Source organism: Pogona vitticeps, chromosome 4 (assembly GCF_051106095.1).
Source record: "Pogona vitticeps strain Pit_001003342236 chromosome 4, PviZW2.1, whole genome shotgun sequence".
Classification (NCBI taxonomy): Eukaryota; Metazoa; Chordata; class Lepidosauria; order Squamata; family Agamidae; genus Pogona; species Pogona vitticeps.
In genome coordinates, this window is record NC_135786.1 from 118,394,650 (window position 1) to 118,420,554 (window position 25,905).

General features: G+C 42.5%; 1 protein-coding gene across 14 annotated transcripts in view; it reads right to left on the reverse strand.

Moving 5' to 3' along the window:
• Positions 1 to 317: 317 nt before the first annotated feature.
• The window catches only part of RASAL2 (RAS protein activator like 2), a 566,253-nt gene continuing 540,665 nt past the window's right edge, over positions 318 to 25,905 (reverse strand). For all 14 annotated transcript variants that reach the window (XM_072998184.2, XM_078392382.1, XM_072998190.2 and 11 more), the window contains one exon: positions 318 to 5,751. In XM_072998184.2, the coding sequence (XP_072854285.1) occupies positions 5,587 to 5,751 (165 nt within the window). In that variant the 3' untranslated portion in view covers positions 318 to 5,586. The remainder of the gene's footprint in view (positions 5,752 to 25,905) is intronic.

Here is a 25,905-nt window from a genome sequence, read left to right on the forward strand (position 1 = left end):
GCCATCCCCCCTCATGGCCTCTGAAATCTCAATCCAGTGAACTGTGTGAAGTATGGCTAAATGTGTGTGTGTGTGTGTGTGTGTCTGTGTGTGTGTGTGTTTTCTTTAAATAATAATAATAATTTATTGTCATTGTAAGTATATACACATACAACGAAATTCACAGACACCCAGAGACCAGACACATGCACACACATAATGCCTTGAAGGCATTTATGTTGGGACTTTTGACTTTTGCAACTGGGGTTGCAATTCTGAAATTTCTTAGGAAAAGCATTTCCAGGCATTCTGTCTTCCAAACTGAGTTCTTGTAGTGCTTAAATTTTAATCAGTGTAAACTTTATTTTGTAATTCTTTGTAGGAATATTAATAAAAGACCTCAAATGTATCTATATCTGTACATATACAAGAAACTCTCCAAAAATATTCACAGAACAAAAATAAATCTTCTTTAGAACAAACCCAGACAATGAAATGCAGAAATGGATCCTGGTGACCCAAGAGTCCAGCACTACTGGCATAAAAATACAGATTTTGGGACAAGAAAACAAGGGGTAAACCATATCGAAATAAATTATTCAATGCTAGCATGGCAGGCGGGAGAGAAAGGTTACATTCTTATTAAGGCCTTGGAGACAGCAGATCTGTTGTACAGGTAGAATTCCAAAGTCACACACATTTTGCCTTCCCCCACCTATTGGAGATAAGCTAATGGAAGGACAGACATTTCTCTATTCCAAGATCAAAGAGATTTGTAGGCAGAGATAATTAGGGCCATGATCACAATTAGCACAAAACTGCCAACAGCATTTCTGGAAGCCTACCATTCTACTTCATGGCTAAAAGAGGCTGAGAGCAGCAAAGAGACATGCATTTCTCCAGTTCAACTCTCTTTCACATGGAGGTCAGATGTTGATTGAGATACATACACCCCTCCCCAAATGGATGCCCTCTGAGTTTCCAAAAACTTTTTACTTCAAAATGGGACCTTTGGAAGATAAAAGACCATGAGGGAGAGCAGAGACCATAATGTGTTTCCTTCAATCTGTCGATACCACTGCAATGAATTCCATCCATTGTGGGGACAATCCTGCAAACAACAGCTAAGGAGCAGGCTGTTAACTCCCAGGATGATCTATTGATAAATCAAGATTGAAATAAATTGTTTAAACAGAGCTGGGCAACATGTTGTCCTCCATATGTTGTTGGGCCTGCCACTTCCACAGTCCTTCCCCACTAATTAGTCAGCAGCGGAGTGGTAGACCAACCTCATCAAAAGAGGTTGTATGTCACTAATTTAAACTAAGGGCTCAATCAGACAGGCCTGCTATTTAGTGTGCTGCAGGGATGGGTTGATTGCTTTTTTTGCCCTGGCAATCAGACAACATATTCATTACAGCAAAGCAATCTGCCTCCGGAGTGCCCCCTTTCTAAGCCCGTCAGGTTTCTACTTTTTTGGTGTTGGTAGGTTTGCCATTTACAGCACTGGGAAAGGACTGTGAAGTGAACTTTAATTTGTCAAGGCTCTTTCCACTGTCAGTTTCCAGTATCGTGAAGTGGCTTACTAAATGAGGCACTTCAGGACATTGGCAAATTGAACACTTCCTTTGCTCCTTGGTGGAGGGTCAGGGGAAGTGAAATTATTATTTTTTCACTTCTTTAGATCATCGCTGATGCACTGCAGCACTTAGATTATTTTAAAAAATGTATTTGTTGTGACTGAAGTGCTGATCACAGAGCTAAAACTGCAAAGAAAATTTTCAATTTCCTGAAGTGGCTCATTTATTAAGCCACTTCATAATACCAGAAATTGACAGTGGAAGGAGCTGGACTAAATAGAATTGCTTGAAGTCCGTATGCTATTTGGATGTGAGGATATCATACCAAATGACACTGTGCACCGCTGCTTGTCCTCAAATGACCCTATTTACTGTTCCAAAAGGGCCAGTCTATATTCTCTTAGTGTTTCATAGTTGAGAAGGCTTGTGATGCCAAAAATGGGCATGTTACCTGCACTTCTGTCCTTTTTTCTTACTGTGATTATAACCATACCACAGCAGAATCTAAGGATTTAATTTGGTCCTCAATGCATTGCTTATTTGGAATAAGCAAAGAAGCACCCAATGTAGTATTTATTAATTAATTAATTTTATTTATTTATTTATATGCCGCCACACTACCCAAAGGTCTCTGGGCACTAAGTAGAAGGCACTAAGAGGAGGGCTAGCAGTCTTATTTCCCTGCTGCCATTTTGACTGATGAAAAATGAAAGGTTAATTAAGCTCCAGATCAGCAAGGTCTCATTATCACTTACATGACTAGGTAATGTCACTGAACGGTTTTGTAATACACTGTTTTATAATAATATTTAAAAAATGAAGATACATAACTACTTATTCCTATCCCATGAAGCTCCTTTAGGTAATTTATTGCCAGCGTATTTTTTCCTTATGGCTAGAGGACTGTGCAGTTTTGTGAGTGGGAAAATGCTAAATTGACAAGATTATATGATTTATATATTGGAAAAAGGTTTCTGATATAGAGCCAAATGAGATAAAATGCAAAATTATATTCCCCTGTTTTTGCAGTACTGTACTTACAAATTAGCATTCCTGTCTCAAAGTGCAACATTAGGAATCTGAAAGAAGCTGCATATAAGGCTATTATTAGCTCTTCAAAATCAATATTATCCCAAATTGATAGAAATAGGGAAATAATCTACAAATCAAAATTTCAGAGAAACACTGGAATGACATTTATAATGCAGTCCAGTGTTCTGCTTGCATGTGAAAATAAAATGAGAACAAAGTGGATACGAATCTTTTCTAATGGTATTAACATGCAAAAGCTTACTCAAAAAACAAGGGGATGCATTGTACATCATTCTCGTAAGGCCAGATTAGACGTCATGGGATAGATTTATGTCTTGAAATCAATTTGCCAATGGACAGCTACAAAGGGGAAAGGCAGGAACACTTTGCAGCAGAAAAGCAGTATGTTTTTAACACCTTCTTCACTACCACTTTATTCTGACCCACCTTGTTGTCACTTCTCAAACCTGCCTTAGCACCCCAACTGGCCACATAAGAGGTGGTGGGGCAAAAACTGGTACATGGTCTGTCACTTCTCCATTCCACTTGCCCCTTTCTGATACCACTTTGCAGAGGTTCACTCAAGGCAGAAACCCTGGGCAACTCTCAGAAAAATGAGCATGAAAGTCCTCCAACACATTGTGAAATGTGTTGGAGGACTTCCCATAGTAATGTGTATTACCCCAAGAATTTCACAATGTGGCTTACCACACTGTGAAATTTTTGGGGTAATACATATTACCATGGGAAGGGGGGAATCAAGACCAAAGTTTACTGACATGTACAACTTCATACTTGTTTAGCAGGAACTTGGGTTCATCTCCATACATCTAATTTGGCCTTCAAATCATACATATAAACATAGAGAATTAGTAGGAACTTTGCCAAAGTTATTACTATTCAAATAAATAAATGCATTAGACCCACAACAAATGGAAACACTATGTTGAGGAATGATGAAGGAAAGATTCTTAACAGAAGTTCTGTACATGTATTGCTACTAAACTGGCAGCTACTCAGAGCTATTTCAAATGAAAACAAACTTGAAGAACGGGTACAATCACAAATACTGTTCAATTAACAACCTAAAATGACAGGAGGGTTTTGTTCATTTTGGGGATGCAACTTGCATACTATATCACTAAAAATTTAAAATTTCAATAAAGTAAAAAACAATAAATAAAAAGAGAAACAGTCTTTCATTTTTTTTGAGCAGATGGAAATAAAGTCTTGTAGTAGTAGAAGATGCTTTGAGGGAAGGCAGGAAATTTATGTTTTGTGATCCCTTGCTCAGTCAGAACATTCATGATGGGGGAGGATATTCTCTCTCTCTCTCTCTCTCTCTCTCTCTCAGATATTCACAAAGTACCTCACTTTCAAGCAGGAGGCTCCCAGGAAGTTTGGGAAAAGGGAATACAAGGCTGGTAGAGATTATCACATTTTGAAAGAGGGCATCTGTTCAAATCTTTTACCATCACATACTGCCATGTATGTACAGTGTTGATTATGATATGATGAAAGGTATGGTAATAAATGTATGTTTGTTTGTTTCTTGTGTAGAACATTTTTGTTCTGCTCTAAAGCAGACTATTGGCTCCCAGGGCACACCTCCATAACATAGAAACTAGCAGCCTCCTTTGTGCCTGGATTGGTTGGTTGATGCCTTTTCTATCCAACATGTCCAGCAAAAATGTCATGGGTTGCTCTAAAAACATGAGAGGTAGGTTGAAAACCCAGGAATGCAAATCTTGGGAAGGTTGACCAGAGATTTGAAGTATGGAGTTACTAATAACTAGTTACTTTTTAAGCTAATGAACACTAATCCTTTTTTTAAAAAAAAAGAGGGGATGATCATAACATGGATGCATGTTGTCACTTCAATAACAGTACAGTGAACATGTTTACCAAATTAGTTCTATTTTTTAAAAAAAAATTAAAGGAACTATTTTCCCTCTCATTCACATGGAATTAATTACAATTCTTATATGAAGCAGTTGCCTGGCCAATTGTTTTACCAATTGTGAGAAGAAGAAGCACATGGCTCCCCAGGCTTCCTGTGCTGCTATGACATGCTTTGAGCTCTTTGCCCAAACTGTGTGATGGTAGTGCAGGAGCAAGTAAAAGGGGGATACAGATCTTGCCCAATTCTTCACAATTTTATTTGCAAAAACAAGGAGAAACAACTGAGCAGGGAATAGGATGCCTAAAGAGTAGAGGGAACTTCAGCGACTCAGGCTGATCACACAACTCAAGGAGAAGAGGGGGGCAAGCAGGGATCTAGACAGATGATTGTCCCAACAAGCCTCAGTCCTGAGAAGAAACTTGAGGTTAGGAAACAAAGGTAGTCTAGGACCAATACAGAGCACACACCAAACAACACCCAATAGTCCCAATGTGGGGAGTGAGGAGAAGGATGACTATCCCAGCCTGATGCAGTGGGAAAGGTGAGCCTATGTGTTACCTGGGGGGCTGATCCAAGGAGTGAGGCAGAAGAGGTTGACAGCCTCACCCAGGTGCTGATGTAGGATGAGGAGAGATGTGTGCATGGGTGTGTTTGAGAGAGAAGCAGAGAGAGAGAGGAGGCAGTGTTGGGCTGACAGAGACAGTGTGCAAATATGCTCTGATCCTGTGGCCAAAGGGAGAACAACTCACCCAGGTCTCCAGGAGAGAGAGAGAATGTATGTGTGTGTGTGAGAGAGTGAGAATGCGGGAGAGTCCGAGACCAAGATTGAGACACAAAGAGCGAGTTGTCAAGGCAACAGCTTTAAGTGCGGTGACCTCCTTGTGAACTCCCTTCCAAAGGGAAGCTAGACTCTATGTGGCAGTGGCAAGCTGGAAGATTACCACCATTAAAATTGTACAGAGATCACAGTTCACAACTTCCTGGTCTCCAGGTTTCCCTGAAACATCCTACTCTGAAGCAGCATGGATGGAATTTGATGGCCAGGCATGGGGGCAGGATGGGAGATCATATTGTTGGCAGGAGCGATTGATGTTAGCAGCTGCTGTTTTTAAATTCACCATTCTCCGTGATGGAAAGCTTGGTGGGGTTGGTGGGGGAGATGCCATTCCGAGCTTGCATGCTGTAGTGTTCCTTCACTTGTGTGAGGGCGCTCATCAACCGTGTGTTGGCTGAGTCCAGAGAGAGGATCCTTTTTTCCTGCAATAAAATGCACAGAACAAGATCAAAGCTGCCCAGTGTCACTGTAGCTGGACTTCTAGTAACTTCCTAATTTGTAACTCAAGAAGACCACCAACTATTTAAGGAGCTGTTGTCCCAGGACAATCCAATCTGGTCGGTGTCCTGTAGCCGAACAGACTAAGCCTGCCTTTTTCTCCTCTGTTCTGTGGAAGCTGCCAATTAGCCATTAATGCAGAGCTCTTTTATATGGCTGTCATTGTCCTCAATCATTCTGGAGTTACTCTTGATCATTCTGATAATTGTACTGTTGCTGATTTGAACAGATCATCCCAGTACTGGTGTCCAGACATAGGATATATTTGTTGGTGGATGCACCAGGATACACTGGGTCCTCCTTGTAACACCTGCCCATATACATCCAGAATATTTCCCAGCCATCTCACACCTAACACAGATTGTCATCCCCCTGTCTTCTTCCCAGTTACTTCACTCTATCTTTCCTTTCCTCATTTTACTTGCCCAAACATTCTGTTTCTATTTTTCCCCACTTTTGTGATATGGTGTAAAAATGGTAACATTAAAGAAAAATTTAAAATTAGAATTCTTCTTTCAAATTAGTAAACCCCAAGATACAGAAATGATAATTATATGGGATGCAGCAAAAGCCTACTTCAGGGGCTTAGCGATAAGAGTTTAATGTAGAAAGGAGAAGAGAAATAAATAAACAATATCAAACATTAATAGCCATCCCTAAAGAAAGAAGAAATGGAACTGAAAAAAAGAACCCTACAGTTAAGTACCTTAAAATATGATAAATATATTGCAGCATAAAATGAACTTATTGCGACAGGAAGAAATGGCCAAAAAAGTATATTGTAAGGCAAAATTTCTTTGAGAATGCTAACAAACCAGCAAGATGGTTAGCATATGGAATTTAAAAAGAGAGAAAAATCAATGATCAATGTAATCATGGATAAGGAAGGCCTGGAAACATATAAACAAAAAGCAACCTAAAAAATAATACAACATATCTACACTAACTTTTATAAAAAGAAAGAAACCGAGCAGGAGCAACAACGGTACTATTTTAATAAACTCCCTGACTGGAGATTTAGCTCTCAACATTTGGAAAATCTAAATAAAACAATCATGACAAGTGAAATTGTGGAGGCATGGAAAAAACAGAAAAATGGTAAAGCCCCTGGACCAAATGGTATTCCGGTTGAATATTATAAAGTATTGGAAGAAACTATAATTTCACATTTCAAAAAATGAATGCATCATATTGAAAGTAGAGGGAAAATTCCAGACTCATGGAAATAAGTGCATATTTTCCTAATATAATGTGAACTGATAATGTGAACTGGGAGTTTATGTTATTGCAATTAAAGAAAATGGGGGCAGAAGGAACTTTTTTTACAAGCAATTAAAAGTGGTGCCTTGAGTTGTGAACTTACTCCGTTCCGGAATGATGGTGATAACTCCAGTTGGTTGTAACTCAAAGCACCATTTCCCATAGGAATACATTGAAATGTGATTAATCCATTCTGGCCGAAATCCCCCCTCACTAAAAACACAATAAAATACACACTGCAAGACCCATCAAATCAAAGAAACATAATCCCCTGCAGAAACAAACAAACCCATTCCAGCAGGGACTAAAAAACACACTGCAAGACCCATTAGAAACGTAATTAATCCGTTCTGGCTTCAACCCCCCCCACTAATAAACACACTAAAAACACACTGCAAGACCCACTGAAGCACAGAGACATAACCCCCCCCGCCCAGCTCAAACCCGAGCAGCCACAGAATTTAAAAAATGCTAAAACGACACAATGCAAGAGACATTGAAGCAAAGAAAAATAACCCCCGCTAACCCAAACCTGAGCAGCCACAGAATTAAAAAAAAAAACAATTCCAACAAACCCCCGCCCAGCCCAAACCCATATTGCAAAACCCAGAACAGGCAGTCTCTCCGTTTTAAAAAAGAAAGTCAAAAAGCAAAAATAAAAGCAGTACCAGGTAGTTGAAGCCTCTCTCAGAATGCACTCTCTAACCGCTGGGGTGAAGGAGCTACAAAGAAGCAGCCTCTTTGCCGACCAATGGTTAGCAGTTTAAATTCCCCGCCTTTTTTCTGATTGTATCTCAAAGCTCCAGGCGCAAGCCAAAGCAAAATTTTGCAACCGGAGCTGGTTGTAACTCGAACTGGTTGCAAGTCAGGATGGTTATAAGTCGAGGCACCACTGTACACTAAACAGAAGGCTAAAATCAAAGTCAATGGCTAAGTAACTGAAGATATCCAAATTGAACAAGACACAAGGCAGGGCTTCCCCCTATCTCTGTTGCTATTTATTTTAACATTAGAGATTTTGAATAGACAAATAAGAGGAAATAATGGAATTAGAGGTAGGGGCGAATAATTTAAGCTACAAGCATATACTGAAGATTTAACACTGATAATAGAAAATCCCCTGGATAGTATGGAAGAACTACTGGGAACTATAGAAGAGTTTGGAGCTGTCGCAGGACTTAAAATAAATTACCAAAAAATGAAATTCTTGACTAAACACATGAACAAAGAGGATGTCGAAAAAATGATAATAAAAACTAATTTTGAGGAGGTACAGAAGAAATATTTAGGAGTCACTATTACAAAAAAGACAAGTAACTTGTAAAAGAAAATCATTTTACAATTCAGAAAGAAATAAAAGGGGACCTAGAGGATTGGAGCAATCTACAAATCTCAATGATGGGATGAATCTTGACAATAAATGATCATTTTACCAAAATTATTATTCTTGTTTCAAAGTTTACCAATTTTATCAAATTATAAATACTTCAAGGACCTAGACAGCCTGAGCCTCGAAATTTGAATGTAAGGCCAAAAAAACAAGAATAAAACTTAAACACTACAAGATTTAAAAGAGAAAGGAGGGCTGGGACTGCCAAATTGGCTATTATACTACAGGGCCTGTGCTATAGTTTGGATAAAAGAACTGATAACATTAGAAAATCAAAGACTCTTGAAATAGGAAGGTCACAATTTAAAAATGGGCTGGCATGGAAAATTTAAGAGCAGACATATTTCTCAGAACATACTGTCTTATTATCAGGGAAACACAGTATTACTCTGCTTCTGGACATTGCAGAACTAGATATGCTTTCATGGGCAGTACAGGATCAACCGAGACACTTTGTAAAGGAAAGCGGGAAGCTGATATACAATTGGGCCCAGAAATAAACAGGAACGTAAGGGAAGAAATAGTTATAGCAAATTAGTGGTCACAATAACACTTCAATGATATTAGATGACCAGACAATGGCGAAATCTCTGATCCATATACAATATGAATGCTTAGTTCTGCTGTTTTTATTATTTATGTCAGTTTTGTTAGGTTCTATTATTGTCGTTCTATATGTTTTGTATGTATGAATAGTATTTTTTTTTTAAAAAAATTAAATTAGAATGCAGGACCAGATGATATCCTTTCCCTGTCTCTTTCACTCTCTGCTCTGTTTCCACTGTCAAACCTTTAATTTTTTGCCCCATTGCTTTATAATTTTTATTTTTTATTTTTAGTTTTCACTCATGTGCTATGGTACAAAAATGATAATTAAATGAAAAATGAGAATGCAGAGAGAGCTAATATCCCCCCAAAATGAAATAGGAGTGGCAGTAAGGAATGAAGATGGACCAGCAGAAACACAGCTCTAAGGAAATATCATTAAATGCATGGATCAACGTGTATCAACTGGGCTCCCCATGAGCAGAAAGCACTCTGGAGCAAATTGGAGCAAAGCAGAACAAAAATACACCACCACTCAGGAATGGTGCAAAAAAAAATCTCTCAGATGTGTGTTGCTCTGTTGACACTAATTTCAGCCTTGTGTTGTGTGAATACAGGAATATAGCATCTGTGTCATGTGTGCAAGGAAAGTTGAACAAATGGTCAGACCCTTAGTAGTGGATCATGGAAGAACATGGAGGCAGAAGCTAATAGAAACTTCCTAGAGAATTAAAGGTTACTTTTTGCACACAGGAAAACAGAAAAGGGCAGTAGGAAGACATGTGAGAGAAGATTCATTCTATAGTGATGGCAGCATATCTATATAGAAACTTCAAAAGACATCCTGCTGAATCTGAAAATTGTAACCATAAAGAGATGCCAGTAGTGTGAGGATGCAGCAGCAACACATGGGTAGGGAAGCAGCCGGAAACTGGAAATGAGTTATGTGTGATGATAGGGAGCAAAGGGGGGAGAAACTGAAGTGTTTGTGTGACAGGTGAGGGAAAAGATGACATTGACAAGACACAGAAAACAGGGCACCTGGCTCTTTAGACCCATTCCAGCTCGATTACTCCAGAATTCTATAGAATCAAAGAGCCCTTTTTTGCTTTTGATTCAGAAACTGTGGGCTTCTGGGCTAAAAGAACAACAGATTGCAAAAGAACATTAGATATGTAAATCCTTGACAGTGATTGGAGGGGGATAATCAGACCAAAGAGTGACAAGTTACCTATTTGTAATTGTAGTTATCTGAGTCGACCTCTGTGATTCACACTATGGGGTAATCCACGCATGCGTGGAGCCTCGTGGAATATTCTAGAGCTTCTGTGGTAGCAAAAAATATATATTAGTACAGACCCCTCCCCCCGGTATATGTACCTTGGTGCAAAGGCTCTCCCTTCATTTAGGTCAACCACTGCATAAAGAAAAGGGTGTGACAGTGGGGAGGCTGGGTCAGGATGTGTGAATCACAGAGGTCTACCCGAAGAATTACAATTACAGGTAGGTAACCTATCATTCTTCTTCATGCCCTCTGTGAATCACACTATGGGTGACTAACAAGCTACCTTACCCGGAGGAGGGTGTCACGCCAAGGTAGATAACATATCACACCCAAAAGCTTCTTCAGATTTCAGCCGAAGGTCCAATCTTGTAGTGATTGATAAATGTGGACACCTGTGACCATGTGGCAGAGGTGCAGACTTCCGGTAGGGGGACGCCCTGAAGAAATGCCATAGATGTCGCCAAGGCCCTGGTAGAATGAGGGTGGAGTCAGACCTTAAGGCGCAAGTTCACTAGCACCTCAAGCTGATGTGATGGCCACAAGAAATATAGTTTCGAAGGTAAGTAACCTGAGGTCAGTTTGTGAGCAAAGCCCCTTCTCCTAAGAGAAACGGATTGCTTGGGACAGAGAGGATTCAGAGTTAGTGTGCTCCTAAATTAGGCGAAATGAGTCCCTGTTCCACCTAAAGCCGCCCCACTACACTCTTTCACCAAGTCTGACCCATTTAATAATCATTGAGAACCAGAATATGTTCATGAGTTCCAGAGACATTCAGATCTCCTAGTACTCAAGAAAATATTGGACTCAAGGTAGCTAATTCCGTGGCCTAGTAGAAATTCAATTAAGTAATCCAATTGAGTAATTGTAGCAAGAGATCATACTCCAGATTTTTGGTATACTTGTTTTATTAGAAAAATAAAGTTTTGAAAGAATTCAGTTTATGCAAAAGCAAAGCAATCAGAAACATTTCCATAACTAACTAGTTAGAAATGTAATTACTCCTGCTAGAAAAACAAAATAAACTTGCTAACTAATTAAAAAAATATAGGAAAGACATAGCTTCCCCCTCCAACTATTTTAAAATCTACATTCTAAAGGATTTCGTGAACTCTATAGTCCATAGTCCATCTAAGGATTCATAGTCCATAAAAACCATACCAAACGTTCTTGAAATCCGAAAGGCGATAGTCCATGATGTTAAAGTTCCCAGCAGGAATCTATGATGTGAAAAAGTCTCTCTCTCAGTCAGCTATTCTCCATTTTCTTTCTGTGCTGGAAAACCCCCCTTCTGCTTCTCCCCCTGTTATCAACCAATCATGAAGAAGCAAAAGACAGTCTCTCTCCGCCCTTCTTTCTCATGGAACCCAGGTGATTGTTTTCGTACTGGTGTTGGAATGTTTAGTCTCCTTGCTAGGCCTCCGTCTCCTGGGATACCAGATAAGGATGCTAGCGTCTATGAAGAAAACTGCATCTGGAAATTTCCATTACAAGTACACAGTCTCAAGATGGATTCTTTCTAGCTAATTTCATGACTACAAATCCCATACAGAAATTACTTTCTAGCTTTCATAACCCATATTATCACACAGTTGATGCCAGGGGTTCAAATGGGGCCCTTGTAAATTGTCAAAGGACGAATGTCAGTGAACACTGAGGTGGTGGAGGGCAGATAACTGTGGTATAGGTGTGATAGTCCCTTGAGGAAATCTTTCAGAGTAGGGTTTCTGAAAAACTTAGCTGCCTGTGAAGTTGATGGATGATAAGCCACAATTGTAGAAAGGTAGACCTTGATGGATGAAAGAGAAAGCCCCTCAGTTTTTAACTGCAATAAAAATGTTGATTGATTAGGCATCCTTCAAGTCTCAAGAGGCTATGGTAACATGCTCTGTATTGAGGACTTGGAACAGCGTCTAGTGTGGCTGAGAAGGCCAATTCCCATGTTGTTTTGATACTGTATGCAAGGCTGGAGTGTCCTCTCTAGAACACTAAGTCTGGGTAAAATAATATTGAGGATAGACTGTTACCCAAGCAGCAAAGCCCCCCTCTCCACATCACTGAAATATTCCAATGGAAAGGCAAGAGCCAATGCAACTGGTTCCAGCAAGGTCACAGGAGCTGCCAGAATGACACGAACTGCCTCCACAACTCTGGCTCCGGATTTAGCCTCAAGGTTAACTCCTGAAGCCTTTTCCGTCAGTGGATATAGCCACAAGGCAGTGGAGGTTTAAAATTGGAGTTTTCCTTCTCCTAGATTGGCTGGCTTCCAAGGCTGACGAGCCCCACCTACCTGGCCTGGTCCCTGATAGTGCAAAGATTAGAACACAGGTGTCCAGCTGCCGAACATTGTCTTCTAAGAGGACCACCAGCTGACACTTAGAGCATTTCTACCCAGGCACCTCATTGGCAAGAAAACAGACATGCCACTTGTGTTACAAATGCAATAAATCCCGTATTAAAAATGTAAGATAGTGGTAAGAGAGGGGTTGTTGAGGAAAGAGATGATGCTGCAGTAAAAGCTTAATTTTTTCCCCATTTATACTTATAGGCCTTCCTGACTGAATGTCTCTTTGCATGATGAATGACATTTATCAGTGAGGCCGACTCCTCCATACCGCGAGATACAGTTTGTGCGAAGACCCTTTTATCTTCAGGGAGAGCATCAATAAAGGTGGACATATTGTCCAGAGAAAACGTTGGTAGGCGCCCATAGCTCCCTGATAGTTGGCAACTCTCATGCTGAAGGTGGCAGAAGAGTATAGCCATCTGCCCATTGAGTCAATGGGCCTCCTGTCTTTATTAGGTGGTATTAGTATTTGTGTCAAGAGCAAGATTGTGAAGCTTTGATGAATACGGAATTGGGAGCTGGTTGTTTCTATAAAAAGACTGTGCCCGGGTCATGTACTTGATAAAGGTTGTTTATGTGTTTTGACACCCAATGAAATGATGCTGGTTTGGTCTAAGAATGTTTAGCTGTGCTCAGGAGAGAAGGGAGTATGGAGATGTGGACCAGTGTGGTACTATCTTTAGAGATGGGATCTTAAAGATGATCTGCTGGTTCAGTAGTGGGTCTATGGATTTGGCCATACGAATCATTAGTTGAGCATAGGTTTGAAAATCCTCTGCTGGTGATGGATTCTGACCTGTGTCTACCAAGTCAGAATCCAGCGATGTTAGAAGTACTGATGACATTTGAGGCCTGGAATCATGATCAGATGGGTTAGCATCATGCCTCGAGTCAATTGACTGTTGATTGATATTGATGTTGAGTGGCTGGTCCTCAAAATACTGGTGTCAACGCCAAGCTGTCAATGTTGAAGGGGCATCGGTAGACAGTGATCGATATCAAAGGTTGTTGATCGGTATCAATGTTGAAGATGCGTCCATGGACAGGGGTCGATATCGAGGGTCTTCGATCCGTATCGATGTTGAAGGTGCGTCCACGGACAGGGGTCAATATCGAGGGTCTTCTACTGTTTTATGGTGGAATAGACAGACACTGGTGACACTGAGGGGGATGAGCGCTTGTGGTTCTCTTGATGGAGAGGAAAATAGTAACTTGCTGGTGTTACACACATGCCCAGAGCTAAGGAGTATTGATCGGCTTGTTTGGGTTTCTTAGGTGACGGCAGATAAGAGACGCCAGGTAGTCCTGGGCGATCATGGTAATAAGATCACTTTGACACTGAAGGCTCCCTAGCAGGGACAACCTGCAGGGACAGCAACACTGGACCAGGAAGAACGACTGGCCGATACTGTTTGGTGGGCTTCTCCATTGGGCACTGATTGGGGCAAACAGCATCCCAATGATGGTGCTGAGTGTGATCTCTTTCCACACCAGAAGGCAAGTGGACACTCATACAGGCTTGGTGCCTTTGTTAATGTGCCAGAGGCCGAGGTGGTAGGCCTACTGGGGCAGAGTAAGGCACAGTTTCTGGTTGTGTTTCTGTGCCATGGATGAGGCAATTTGTGAAGACTCACTCAGAGAGCCTGAGGATTGTTGTGGGCTATCAGGGGAAGCCGTGTCAATAAACATGCTGTTCCCATTTAGGAGACTAAGATGGTGAGGTTGATGAGGTGGAAGTGCCTCCTCATCTGAAAGAGAACCGACGCAGATGAGGTCCCCGGACTCCAGTGGTTGTGGAGTCAAGGAAACAGTTGTGAAAGGCCTCGATTTCAAAGACGGTTCAGGTGCCAAGGAAATGTCCATGGATGGCTTTCTCTTAGAGGCTGTTTTCAATGTTGAGGGTTTGATGTCAAATGTTTGGCCTTGTGCACTTGCATGACTGTCGATATTGAGGGTAGAGTAGGTTCTCAATGATTGGAATGAGATGGAGTAGCTGAAGGGCACTGTTTTGTCGCTTCGCAAACAGCTTTATCCATGGCTTTAGAGATTGCTCCCAGAGCCAAAGTCTAGAGAGGTGACTGCAGAGAACTCTGCGTTTAAAGCTTTTGCAGCGAGGACATGAGGAAGTTTGATGGGGCTCACCAAGGCAAAAATGGCATTAGCATGGCTGTCAGAGAGCAGGATCTCATTATAACAGGCCACGCAGCTTTTAAATGGGCCAGAAAAGGCCATGAACCGAGAACTGGTTTTGAAAAGAAAACAATGGAGAGGTGTGTGTGTGTGTGTGTGTGTGTGTGTGTGTGTGTGTGTGTGTGTGTGTGTGTGTGTGTGTGTGTGTGTACTGTGTGTAATGCTGGAGTGTATCTTGTTTTGCAAATAAGGATAATAATAATAAATACAGTTCAGTAACTTTCCTACTTTCGTTTTCAGATTTTTCACAGAAGCAACAATCAAGGCTCTCAACATGGCGGTTGAAAGAAACTGAAGGGAGAGCCTTGGCACAGATTACCCCATAGAGTGATTCACAGAGGCCATAAAAAGAACCACAAGGGCCTGCTGTAGTTCAAATTGAATTTACATTTTTTTTTAAAAAAAATGACAAGTTGGTGGGCCTTTCTGCTGAAAATCAGATCTGTATTCTAGCATCTCTGCCTCAGTAGCAACTGATGTAGCATGTGGTAGCTTTGCATGGCACAATGCAAACGATGGAAGGAGGAACAATATATGGATGAAATAAACAGGAAGGAATTAACAAGTCACTTCCATCAGAAGGCACAGGCAGTCAAACTCACTTGCTTCACCATCTCTCTCTGAGGAGGCCCTTTTCTGTGCCCTCTGGAAGAGGGAGATGTGTCTCAGCAGCATAGATTGGGGGACGGGCAGACTGTCACAGCACTAGGTCAACTACAGTGGTGCCTCACTTAGCGACGTTAATCCATTCCAGGAAAAACGTCGCTAAGTGATTTAATCGCTAAGCAATTTTAAAAAACCCATAGGAGCGTATCAAAACACGTTTAATACGTTCCTATGGGCTTAGAAACTAACCTTAAGCGAAATTCCTCCATAGCGGCGGCCATTTTGGGTGCCTCTAGAGCGAGGCAAAACAGCAGCGGCCATTTTTGTTTCTGCAGCGGCCATTTTGGAACAGCCAATCAGCTGTTAAAAATGGGCGCTTTGTGGTGATAGTTTCAGCGCGATCATCGCAAAGCGATTTTTCCCCACAGGAAACATCGCAAAGCGATCGAGTTTGCAATCGCAAAAAGCAGTGTTGCAAAGCAATTTTGTCGCTCAATGGAGCGATCGGTAAGCGAGGCACCACTGTATATGACTTGCACTTAAATCAGGAAACGTCTAGCTCTTCTTCCCTGATGGGCTTGCCATGTGTAATCCAAGTTATGCATTTTAGATAAATGTAGAGAGCAGGACGTCACTCCCTGGGGTGGGTGGACGTGGGGCTGCCTTTGAGGTTGATGCGGAAACTCCAGGTGGTGTAGAATGCGGTGGCCAGACTCCTGACTGGAGCAAGAAAATACCAACATATCTCTCCTATTCCGGCCACACTACATTGGCTGCCTCTTCAGTTCCACATCGTCTTCGAAGTCTTGATGCTTACGTATAAGGCCCTAAACGGTTTAGGACCTCAATACTTGGTGGAACGTCTACTCCCACCAAAATCTACCCGTGTCGCTTGCGCGAGCCAGGAGGTAAGACTGAGGAGCCTGACACTGAGGGAGGCCCGGAAGGAAAAAACAAGAAACCAGGCCTTCTCGGCGGTGGCTCCTTGCCTCTGGAACAATCTGCCTCCAGAGATTCACGCGGCCCCCTCGCTGGATATTTTTAAAAGCCAACTAAAAACCTGAATGTTCAGGCAGGCCTTCCCCTCCAGTTAATATTTGCTTTCTTTCTTTTTCTTTGTACTTCATTTTTCATTTTTTTTCTCCATCTTGAAGCTTTTACTATTTAATGTAATAATTCTTTATTATTCTTATTCTTATTCTATTATCGTATTATGATTTTGTAAGCCGTCTAGACTGGTCATATCGATCAGATAGGCGGGATATAAATAGAATAAATATATAAATAAAGGAAAGTGCTGCCATAACTGCTAATCTGTGAATTGGGGCTGCATATGAGGGAGCTCATAGTTACAGACTAGAGATGGGGGTATTCATATATGAATATGAATATCCCTGTGCAGCTGCCCTCAGGGCCGAACCATCCACTCACATGCCCATCAGTGGCAGTGGCAACGCTCATCTTTCCAATTGCACCCAGAATGCCACTCTCTTCCCGCTGAGCTGCCCACTCGGCAGCCATGCATGGAGACTCACCCTCCCTCCCGATGAGTGGACTGTCCAGCCTTGAGGGCCAGACCCTTGTTAAGTCCAGCTGCGCAGGAATATTCATATTTGTACACAAATACCCCCATCTCTATTATAGACATTCGTGTGATAGAGTCAATAATTATTAGGAAGAAGATATACTGTACAGTGGTGCCCTGCATAACGAGCGATTCGTTTAATGATGAATCCGCATAGCAATGAGTTTTTTGCGATCGCATTGCGATGTTTTAAATGGGAAAACATCACTTTGCGATGATCGGTAAGCATTTCGCTTACTGATTTTCACATTGCGATGTTTTAAAACAGCTGATAGTTGGTTCCAAAATGGCCGCCGGGTAAATAAAATGGCCGCCCGCTGTGTTTTCGCGCCCTTTCCTCGCTTACTGGGCAGTGAAAATGGTGGCCGCATGGAGGATTTCCGCATAGCGTTTTTTCCCCCATAGGAACGCATTAAATGTGTTTTAATGCATTCCTATGGGCTTTTTATTTCCGCATAGCGACGAATCTGGATAGCGACGATTTTTTCGGAATGGATTATCGTCGCTATGTGGGGCACCACTGTATTTACAACAAAGCTCTCAGTGGGGTGGGAATTGGGGCTTATGGGAGGTTTTATTTAACAATCCAATTCCTCAGTAGTTCTATTTTTGCACACTCATGTGTGCCCTCGCACACAACTTGAGAATGACAGATTATCCACCTGTAATTGTAGATCTTTGAGTGGACCTATGTGATTCACACTGTGGCTGATCCGTGCCTGTATGGAGCCTCGTTGGAATATTCTAGAGCTTCTGTGGTAGCAAAAAACACATTACAGTGGGGTCTTGACTTAAGAACGGCTTGAGTTAAGAACATTTTGACTTAAGAACCGCTCTCATAGGAAAATATTGACTTGACTTAAGTACTTAGATTTGAGTTAAGAACTGGAAAAAAAAACCACGTGGGAGGCAGGGAAAGTGCAAAATTTGAACTTTCAGTTAACTGTTGGCCAGTGAAAAGGGTGCCTGTCTGCTTCCTCACTCCTCCCAGCGTTTAGAGAGTGGACTGGGAGACAGACTTCAGACTGCCTGGTACTGTACTGCCTGGACTGTATTTTCCCTGCCTTCCCTGAACCTTTCTGGACCTAAGAAAAAAAGAAACAAATCCCCCTCTAGTGGTCGAAGGCGCAATAGCAGCTTCCCATTAGTTTCTATGGACGGAAAAGAGCAGATACGGATCAAATGGTTTTCAATGCATTCCTATGGGAAATGCAGATTTGACTTGAGAACATTTTGACTTGAGAACCGCCTTCCAATACGGATTAAGTTCTCAAGTCAAGACCCCACTGTACAATAGACCCCTCCCCCTCCGTATAAGTACTTTGGGGCCACAACTCTCCCTGTAGTTACGTCAACTGCCGCGAGAAAGAAAATCTGCATGGTGTGACGGTGGGGAGGCCAAGTGGGATGTGTGACTCAAAAAGGTCCACTCAAAGAACTAAAATTACAGTTGGGTAACCTGTCGTTCTTCTTCGTAGTCTCTGTGAATCACACAGTGGGTGACTAACAAGCTGTCTTACCCGGAGGAAGGGTGTTACTGCAAGGTGTAAGCCAGCACAGCATGCCCAAAGGCTGCATCAGACTTCTGGCGAACATTCAGGCTATTTGTTATTGTTTAGTCATTAAGTCGTGTACAACTCTTCATGACCCCATGGAACAGAGCACGTCAGGCCCTCCTGTCTTCCACTGCCTTCGGGAGTTTGGTCAAATTCATGTTGTTAGCTTCGATGACACTGTCCAACAATCTCATCCTCTGTCGTCCCATTCTCCTCTTGCCTTCACACTTTCCCAGCATCAGGGACTTTTCCAGAGAGTCTTATCTTCTCATGAGATGGCCAAAGTATTGGAGCCTCTATCTGGGTTGTTCGGGACATCCAGATCTTTCTGGTATAATTCCTCTGTGTATTCTTGCCACCTCTTCTTGATGTCTTCTGCTTCTGTTAGGTCCCTTCAATTTTTGTCCTTTATTCTGTCCATCTTTGCACAAAATGTTCCTTTAACATCTCCAATTTTCTTGAACAGATCTCTGGTTTTTCCCTTTCTATTAATTTCCTCTATGTCTTTGCACCCTTCATTTAAGAAGGCCCTCTTGTCTCTCCCTGCTATTCTTTGGAAGTCTGCATTCAATTTTATGTAACTTTCCCTATCTCCCTTGCATTTTGCTTCTCTTCTTTTCTCTGTTATTTGTAAGGCCTCGCTGGACAACCACTTTGCTTTCTTGCATTTCCTTTTCTTTGGGATGGTTTTTGTTGCTGCCTCCTGTACAATGCTACAAGCCTCCATCCACAGTTCTTCAGGTAATCTGTTCACCAAATCTAGTTCCTTAAATCTGTTCTTCATCTCCACTGTGTATTCATAAGGGATTTGGTTTAGATCCAGGCTATGGTGCTGGAGAAAAGTCGACAGGTGTGCCCATGTGGCTGAAGCACAGATGTCCGGAAGAGGTACACCACGGAGGACCACTGTAGAAGCTGCCAATGCCCTGGTGGAATCAGGGTGAATCACCTGAGGGACCGACTGTTGAGCAAGCTGGTATGCAAGGTGAATAGTAGAAGCAACCCAGCGAGAAATCATCTGAGAGGTCACTTGAAGAGCTTTCGTGGGAAGTTGATGACTAACAAAAAGGCACAGTGAACGCCTGAAGGGTTGCGTGCGTGCTAAATAAAAGGAGCTCTCCTAAAGTCCAAAGTTTGGAGGATTCTTTCTTGAGCTGAAGCTGGTGATGGAAAGAAGGATGGAAGACTAGTGGTTGGGAAAGATGGAATTGAGATACAACTTTGGGGAGAAAAGAAATATCTACAAATAATTTGACTTTGTCAGGAAAAAAAATCCAGGTAAGGGTAGTCATGCCGCAAAGCTGCTAAATCACTGGCTCAATGAAAAAAACTGTTTTGAAAGTAAGCAACCAAGGATCTGTTGAAGCTAATGGTTTAAAAAGGGGTTTAGTAAGCTGTTGCAAGACTAGAGTTAAAGACCACTGCAGGGAGGGTGGACGAACATCTGGGTAAAAATGCAATAAACCCTCTAGAAAATATTTCAGTGTGGGATGTCTGAAAAAACAAGCTGCCAGAGATGGTTGCTGGGGTTTTTTTGGGCTCTTTGGCTGTGTTCTGAAGGTTGCTTTTTCCTAACATTTCACCAGTCACTGTGGCCGGCATCTTCAGAGGACAGGAGTAGCACTCTGTGCTCTGGTGCAGTTTGTTTGGGAGTTGAGTATTTATAGCTGTTGGATCAGCTTTGTCCTTTTCAGGAGATTTTTGTTTTTGGTTGTTGTGGGTTTTTTGGGCTCTTTGGCTGTGTTCTGCAGGTTGTTCTTCCTAATGTTTCACCAGTCTCTGTGGCCGGCATCTTCAGAGGACAGCACTCTGTACTCTGTTGTCCAATACTGTTGTCCAGTATTTTTGCTTTTGTTGTGGCTGTATTGTTGTGATAAGGAGATTATCTGTAACTGTGATTGATGGATGTCGTTAGCTGGTCTTTTGTGTGTACTGATCACAGGTCCTTGTGCCTGGGTAGAGTTTGTTGACCTTTTGCACCCTGTATTTTTCAGTGCTGGGAGCTAAGCTTTGCTGAGTTTTAAACTTTCTTCTTTTTTGTTGAAGCTCTGCTGGTGTTTGTGGATTTCAATGGCTTCCCTGTGCAGTCTAACATAATGACTGCTGGTGTTGTCCAGTATTTTGAAATAGAATTTCATGCCCAGCTTGTTTTAGGGCATGTTCAGCTACTTCCTATTTTTGCGGTTGTTTTAGTCTGTAGTGTCTCTTATGTTCTTTGATTCTGGTGTGGATGCTTCGTTCTGTGGTTCCAATATATACCCGGCCACAGCTGCAAGGTATCCAGTATACTCCTGCAGTGGTGAGGGGGTCCCTTCTGTCCTTTGCTGACCGTAATATTTGTTGTATTTTTGTGGTGGGCTTGAATATTGTTTGTAGGTTGTGTTTTTTCAAAAGTTTCCCCATGCGGTCTGTGACCCCTTTGATGTATGGCAGAAATACTTTATTTGTGGGTGGCTGTTTTTCTTCTTCAGTTTGGCCTTGTTTTCTTGGTTTGATGGCTGTTGTGATTTCATTTTTGGAGTAGCCATTTGCCTGTAGGGCCCAATTCAGATGGTTGAGTTCAAAAAACCTGCAGCAACCATTAGATCCTGGCCGTGAAAGCCTTCGTAAATACATTGAGCCCCTGGAGAGTTTGGTGGTTGCTATGAGACGACTGATGAGTGGTAAACCCTTAGAGAGGAAAGGGAGAGGCCTCTAGACTTAAGATGGAGTAAAAACCAGAGGACAGTAGAGAGAGATGGGTTGATGGCAGATAATGAAGTGGCTGCAGTGAAAGACTGAAATTTTCTTCATTGATATAGGTAGGCCTTTCTGGTTGAGGGTTTTTTCACTTGACAGAAGACATCCATCAAGGAGGTAGAATCCTCAATGCTGCCAGGTGCAGAGCAGGTAAGTCTGGGTGGAGTACCTGGGAGTCGTTCTGCGTGAGAAGGTGCAGTAGGCGGGGGAGGTGGTGGATGTCCAATGATGGGTTGTATAGAATTGGAAACCAAGGTTGCCTCGTCCACCAAGGGGCTATGAGAATGGCATTGGCTTTGTCCTGTTGTAGGCAGACAACTACTTTGTGGAGGAGGGGAAATGGTGGGAAGAGGTAAGCAAGAGTCCTGGGGCAATGGCCGATGAATGCATCTTCCTGGGAGTGTTTGCCAACTCCTGCACAGGAGCAATAGCATTTGCACTTCCGATTCTTGCAGGAGGCAAAGAGGTCTAGAGTTGGTTTGCCCCTCCGCTTGCAAAGGCAGAGGAAGATTGTCTGATCCAGTTCTCATTTGTGAACTTAGGAATTTGTCCGGATGGGGAGATCTGCCAGGTTGTTGTCTTGACCGGTGATATGTAGAGCTGTAAGGCAGATGTGATGTGAGAGACACCATTCGCACAAGTCAACTGCTAAATAAAAGAGGCTTGGAGAGTGGGTGCCACCCTGTTTGAACATGTAGTACATGGCTGTAGTGTTGTTGGTGGCAATCTGTACCACTTTGCCAGCCAGGAGATTTCTGAAGGGTTTGCATGCCTTTATTACTGCCAGTAATTCCAGTTTGTTTATGTGGAGTGATCATTTTCTATGTGACCATCTGGCATGGATCTCGAGTGATCCACAATGTAAGGCTGGTGTTGGTCGTGACTTGTTTTTGTGGACGTGGTTACTGGAAAGGGTGTCCTACTGAAAGGTTTGGAAGGAAGCACCACCATGCTAGTTGGGAGGCAGGTTCCAGAGTGATTCTCAACAGAGTGTGAGGAGGGTCCGTTAGTGGGTTGAAGAGGGCAAGGAATCATGATTGAAGGGACCTCATTTTGAGACGTATTTGTTGTACAATTGAGGTCATAGATGCCATGGTGCCTAACATGTGTTGAACGAGTAAGGCAGGTACTAGAGCCTGAGGGGTGAAGTCTTGAAACAAAGAGATCATATTGTGCTGCTTGTCTGTAGGGAGAAAAGCACGGGCTTGGGTAGAATCTATGCAAGCTCCTATATACTGGATGATTTTTGCAGGTCTCAGTTTGGATTTTTGCATGTTGAACAAAACACCGAGATGGGAAAGGAGGGATAAGGTGAAATGAGTGTCTTGCCATGCCTTGTGGCAGGAATGAACTACTAGGAGCCAATCGATGTATGGGAAAATGAGGATTTTTCGTAGTCTGAGGTAAGCAACTACTGGGGCCATATATTTGGTGAAGACTCTGGGAGCTGTTGCAAGTCCGAAAGGGAGTCTTTTGAATTGATAGGCCCAGGACCTGAGTTGAAAACGAAGAACCTGTCTGTGGGAAGGATTTATGGAAATGTGGAAGTACGCATCTCAGAGATCTATGACTGTGAACCACTCATTTTTTCTGAGTAGGGTTAGAACTGATTAGAGGGTTGTTGTGATTCCTCTGAAGCCCCTATCCCCCCAAGTCTTCATGAGGGTCTTGCTTTTCTTCTTCCTTCGCTGCCACCACGTATTACTGCTTTAATACCATCATGGAGACATGTGTGCTTTTAAAAACGTAAGTCATTTATTAGACAGGGAAGTAAATATTTGATTAATATTCAAGAGAAAAATCACAAGCTGCTAATCACTTGCATTTGAATCAAATCTGCTTTAATTTAAAAACCTATAACTCTCTATTCCATTAATTGTTCTTACAAATCTCTGGCTCACTCTTAGTTCACTTTTAAGTTTCACACAGTCTCTCTCTACCAGAATCTCCCTCAGGCTCCATACAGCAGTCTTTATATCCAGCTCCCTTCCCCCATGGCTCCGCCTTCCGGCCACTCATAGGCTCTTTCTTCACTGTTCTGCGGTGACGGACAGGTGAGGGCAGAGCTGTTCGCTACAAGGGTAACCATGCGAAATTTGGTGGTGATGATATATTGGTTGAGCCTCTGAGGTCCAAGATGGATGAAGACTGCCATCCTTTTTGGGGATGGTGAAATAACGAGAGAAAAAACCTCTGTTGTCTTGATATATCAGTTGTAAAGGCACCCTTGAGAAGTAAATTTTCTATTTCCTCTTGCAGGGTTTGAGATGGTGCTGGTGAAAATGAATGGACAGGACCCAGGCATCAGTGGTGATGGACCCCCAGACAGGTAAGTGTTTCCAGAGAGGGGGGGGAGTGTTGACTTCTTGTGATCTCAGTCGGAAAAGCGTCAAACATGATGTTTGGGTTTGCGATCATTATGCCTAGTGGTAGGTTGTTGGCGGGGCTTAGTTTTGCATTGTTGTTTGAAGTAAGGTGTGTAGGGTGGCTGTGGCGTCCACCCTAAGTTATGCTTTGTAAGTTATGCATTATTCATGTTACCTGTTAATGAGGTTAAGAGGCAGGGTCAAAAGAGATGCTAAAAAGGCGGAGCCTGAGAGTCAGTCAGTCAGAGTCTGGAATCAGAGGGAGAAAGATAGTTTGGGGGGGGGTCTGAGGAGTGATTAGTTACAGCATAACCTGTGATAATTAATAGAGTAGGTTAATATTGATGATTGATGAATCTTGAAGAACATGCTCATGAATTATTCCAGCAACCGTCTGTAATTAATAAATTTGTTCTGTTGAAATGTCAGAACTGGATGGACTTTCATCTTTTCTAAGTAAACTAGGTTGATAAAAGAGATCTATTGGTGGCAGCGTATCAGAGGGTGTGCTGAGGTATCTTGTGAGCTCTGTGTTTGGGGAAACAAGCAGGGGCCACGAGGGCAAACGTCTGGTAAGAATCGTAGGGTCGCCTCCAATGGCTACATTGAGGGCGCTGCTGATAAGAAGGATAGACTCTCCACCATTAAGCAGCTGATCGTTTCTTCTGGATGTTTTCTAAAATGTCATCTGTTTCAGCATTAAAGAGATGTCTCTCAATGCATGCCCAGGCATCTTTGGCAAGGCCAGCTGTTAGCCAAGAAAAATGCCTCAAAGTTACAGAAGTAGCCATGGATTTAGCCGTTGCACCTACAGTGCGTTTAGCTGAGAACATCTGTTGTTTAGCAATAGAGAGGCCCTCTTGTTGGATCTTAGCAAATCCTCTGGTAAGGAATCAACAAAGGTGGCCATATTATCCCAAAGGAATCATTGATACGCTCCCATAGCTCCTTGATAATTTGCAACTCGCATAGTGAAAGCTGCAGAGGAGTAAAGCCATCTGCCCATAGAATCAATTCTCCTGCTGTCTTTATTAGGTGGAATAAGTGCTTGACGATGTCAGGACTGAGATTGTGAGGCTTCTACAAATATCAAATTCGGAGCTGGCTGCTTTTGAAGAAAAAGCCCTCCGGGGTTGTGTACATGGTATAGGTTGTCAATTCGCTTTGACATCAAATGAGAGGAAGCAGGCTTAGTCCAAGACTGCTGAGTGGTGCTGAGGAGGGATGGCAGCACAGAAATATGAACTGGAGTAGTTGTGTCTTTCGAGATTGGATCACAAAAGTGATCCACTGGTTCAGTTGTCGGGTGGTGAATCTGAAGATCCAAAGACTTGGCCAACACCATGAGTTGTCCATATGTTTGAAAGTCTTCTGCTGGAGATGGAGGGTTGACATCTGCAAGATCAGAGTCTGGTGAGGTAAGAAATACCAATGGATTTTGTGGTCTAGATCCCTGTTCTGAAATTTCGGGATCAGGTTTGGAGTTGATGGAGTGTCGATGGACATCGGTGTTGAGGGGTTGTACCATCGTAATAACGATGGTGGCCCACCACTGAGGGATGTGGCATGTCCATTGATATCTGTCGATGTCAAGGATTGTCAACTGTCATTGATGTCGATGCAGCATCCATGAACAGAGGTGGATATTCAGGAACTTCAGTATTGTAGTCAACATCTTGGTAGTGATGGGCTGTGGGTTTAGATACCGGTCGTTGTCAAGGGTCAACAATCAGCAAAGAGTATGCCGGAGTGTCCATGGACCAGGATGGATATTGAGAACGTTGATATCAGAAACAGTATCTTGATGATGGCAAAAGGAAGGTTGCTGCCCAGTTGGAGGATGTGTTGGCAGGCCGATTGAATGCATCAAGACCTGAGATGCCAATGGAGAAGAGCAGTCTCCATCATCTTGAGGAACTGGAAAATAACAGCTGACAGGAGCTGCAAATGCTTCATGCTACAACTGTCTTGGGCTTTTTAGGTGCGGAGTAGCAAGCCATCTGTTGACCATGTGGATCTTGGTGGTGAGAACGCTTTGGCACCAAGGGCTGTCAAGATTGAGACCTGGTGCATTACTGCCCTGGAAACCAGGTGGAATGACCGGTTGAGCACTTCTTGCACATTGTCTAGCAGGATACTGATTGGGGCAAATGGCTACTCGATGAGAGTGCTGAGTGAGGGTCAAAACTGTGTGCATTGGCGGAACTGCCT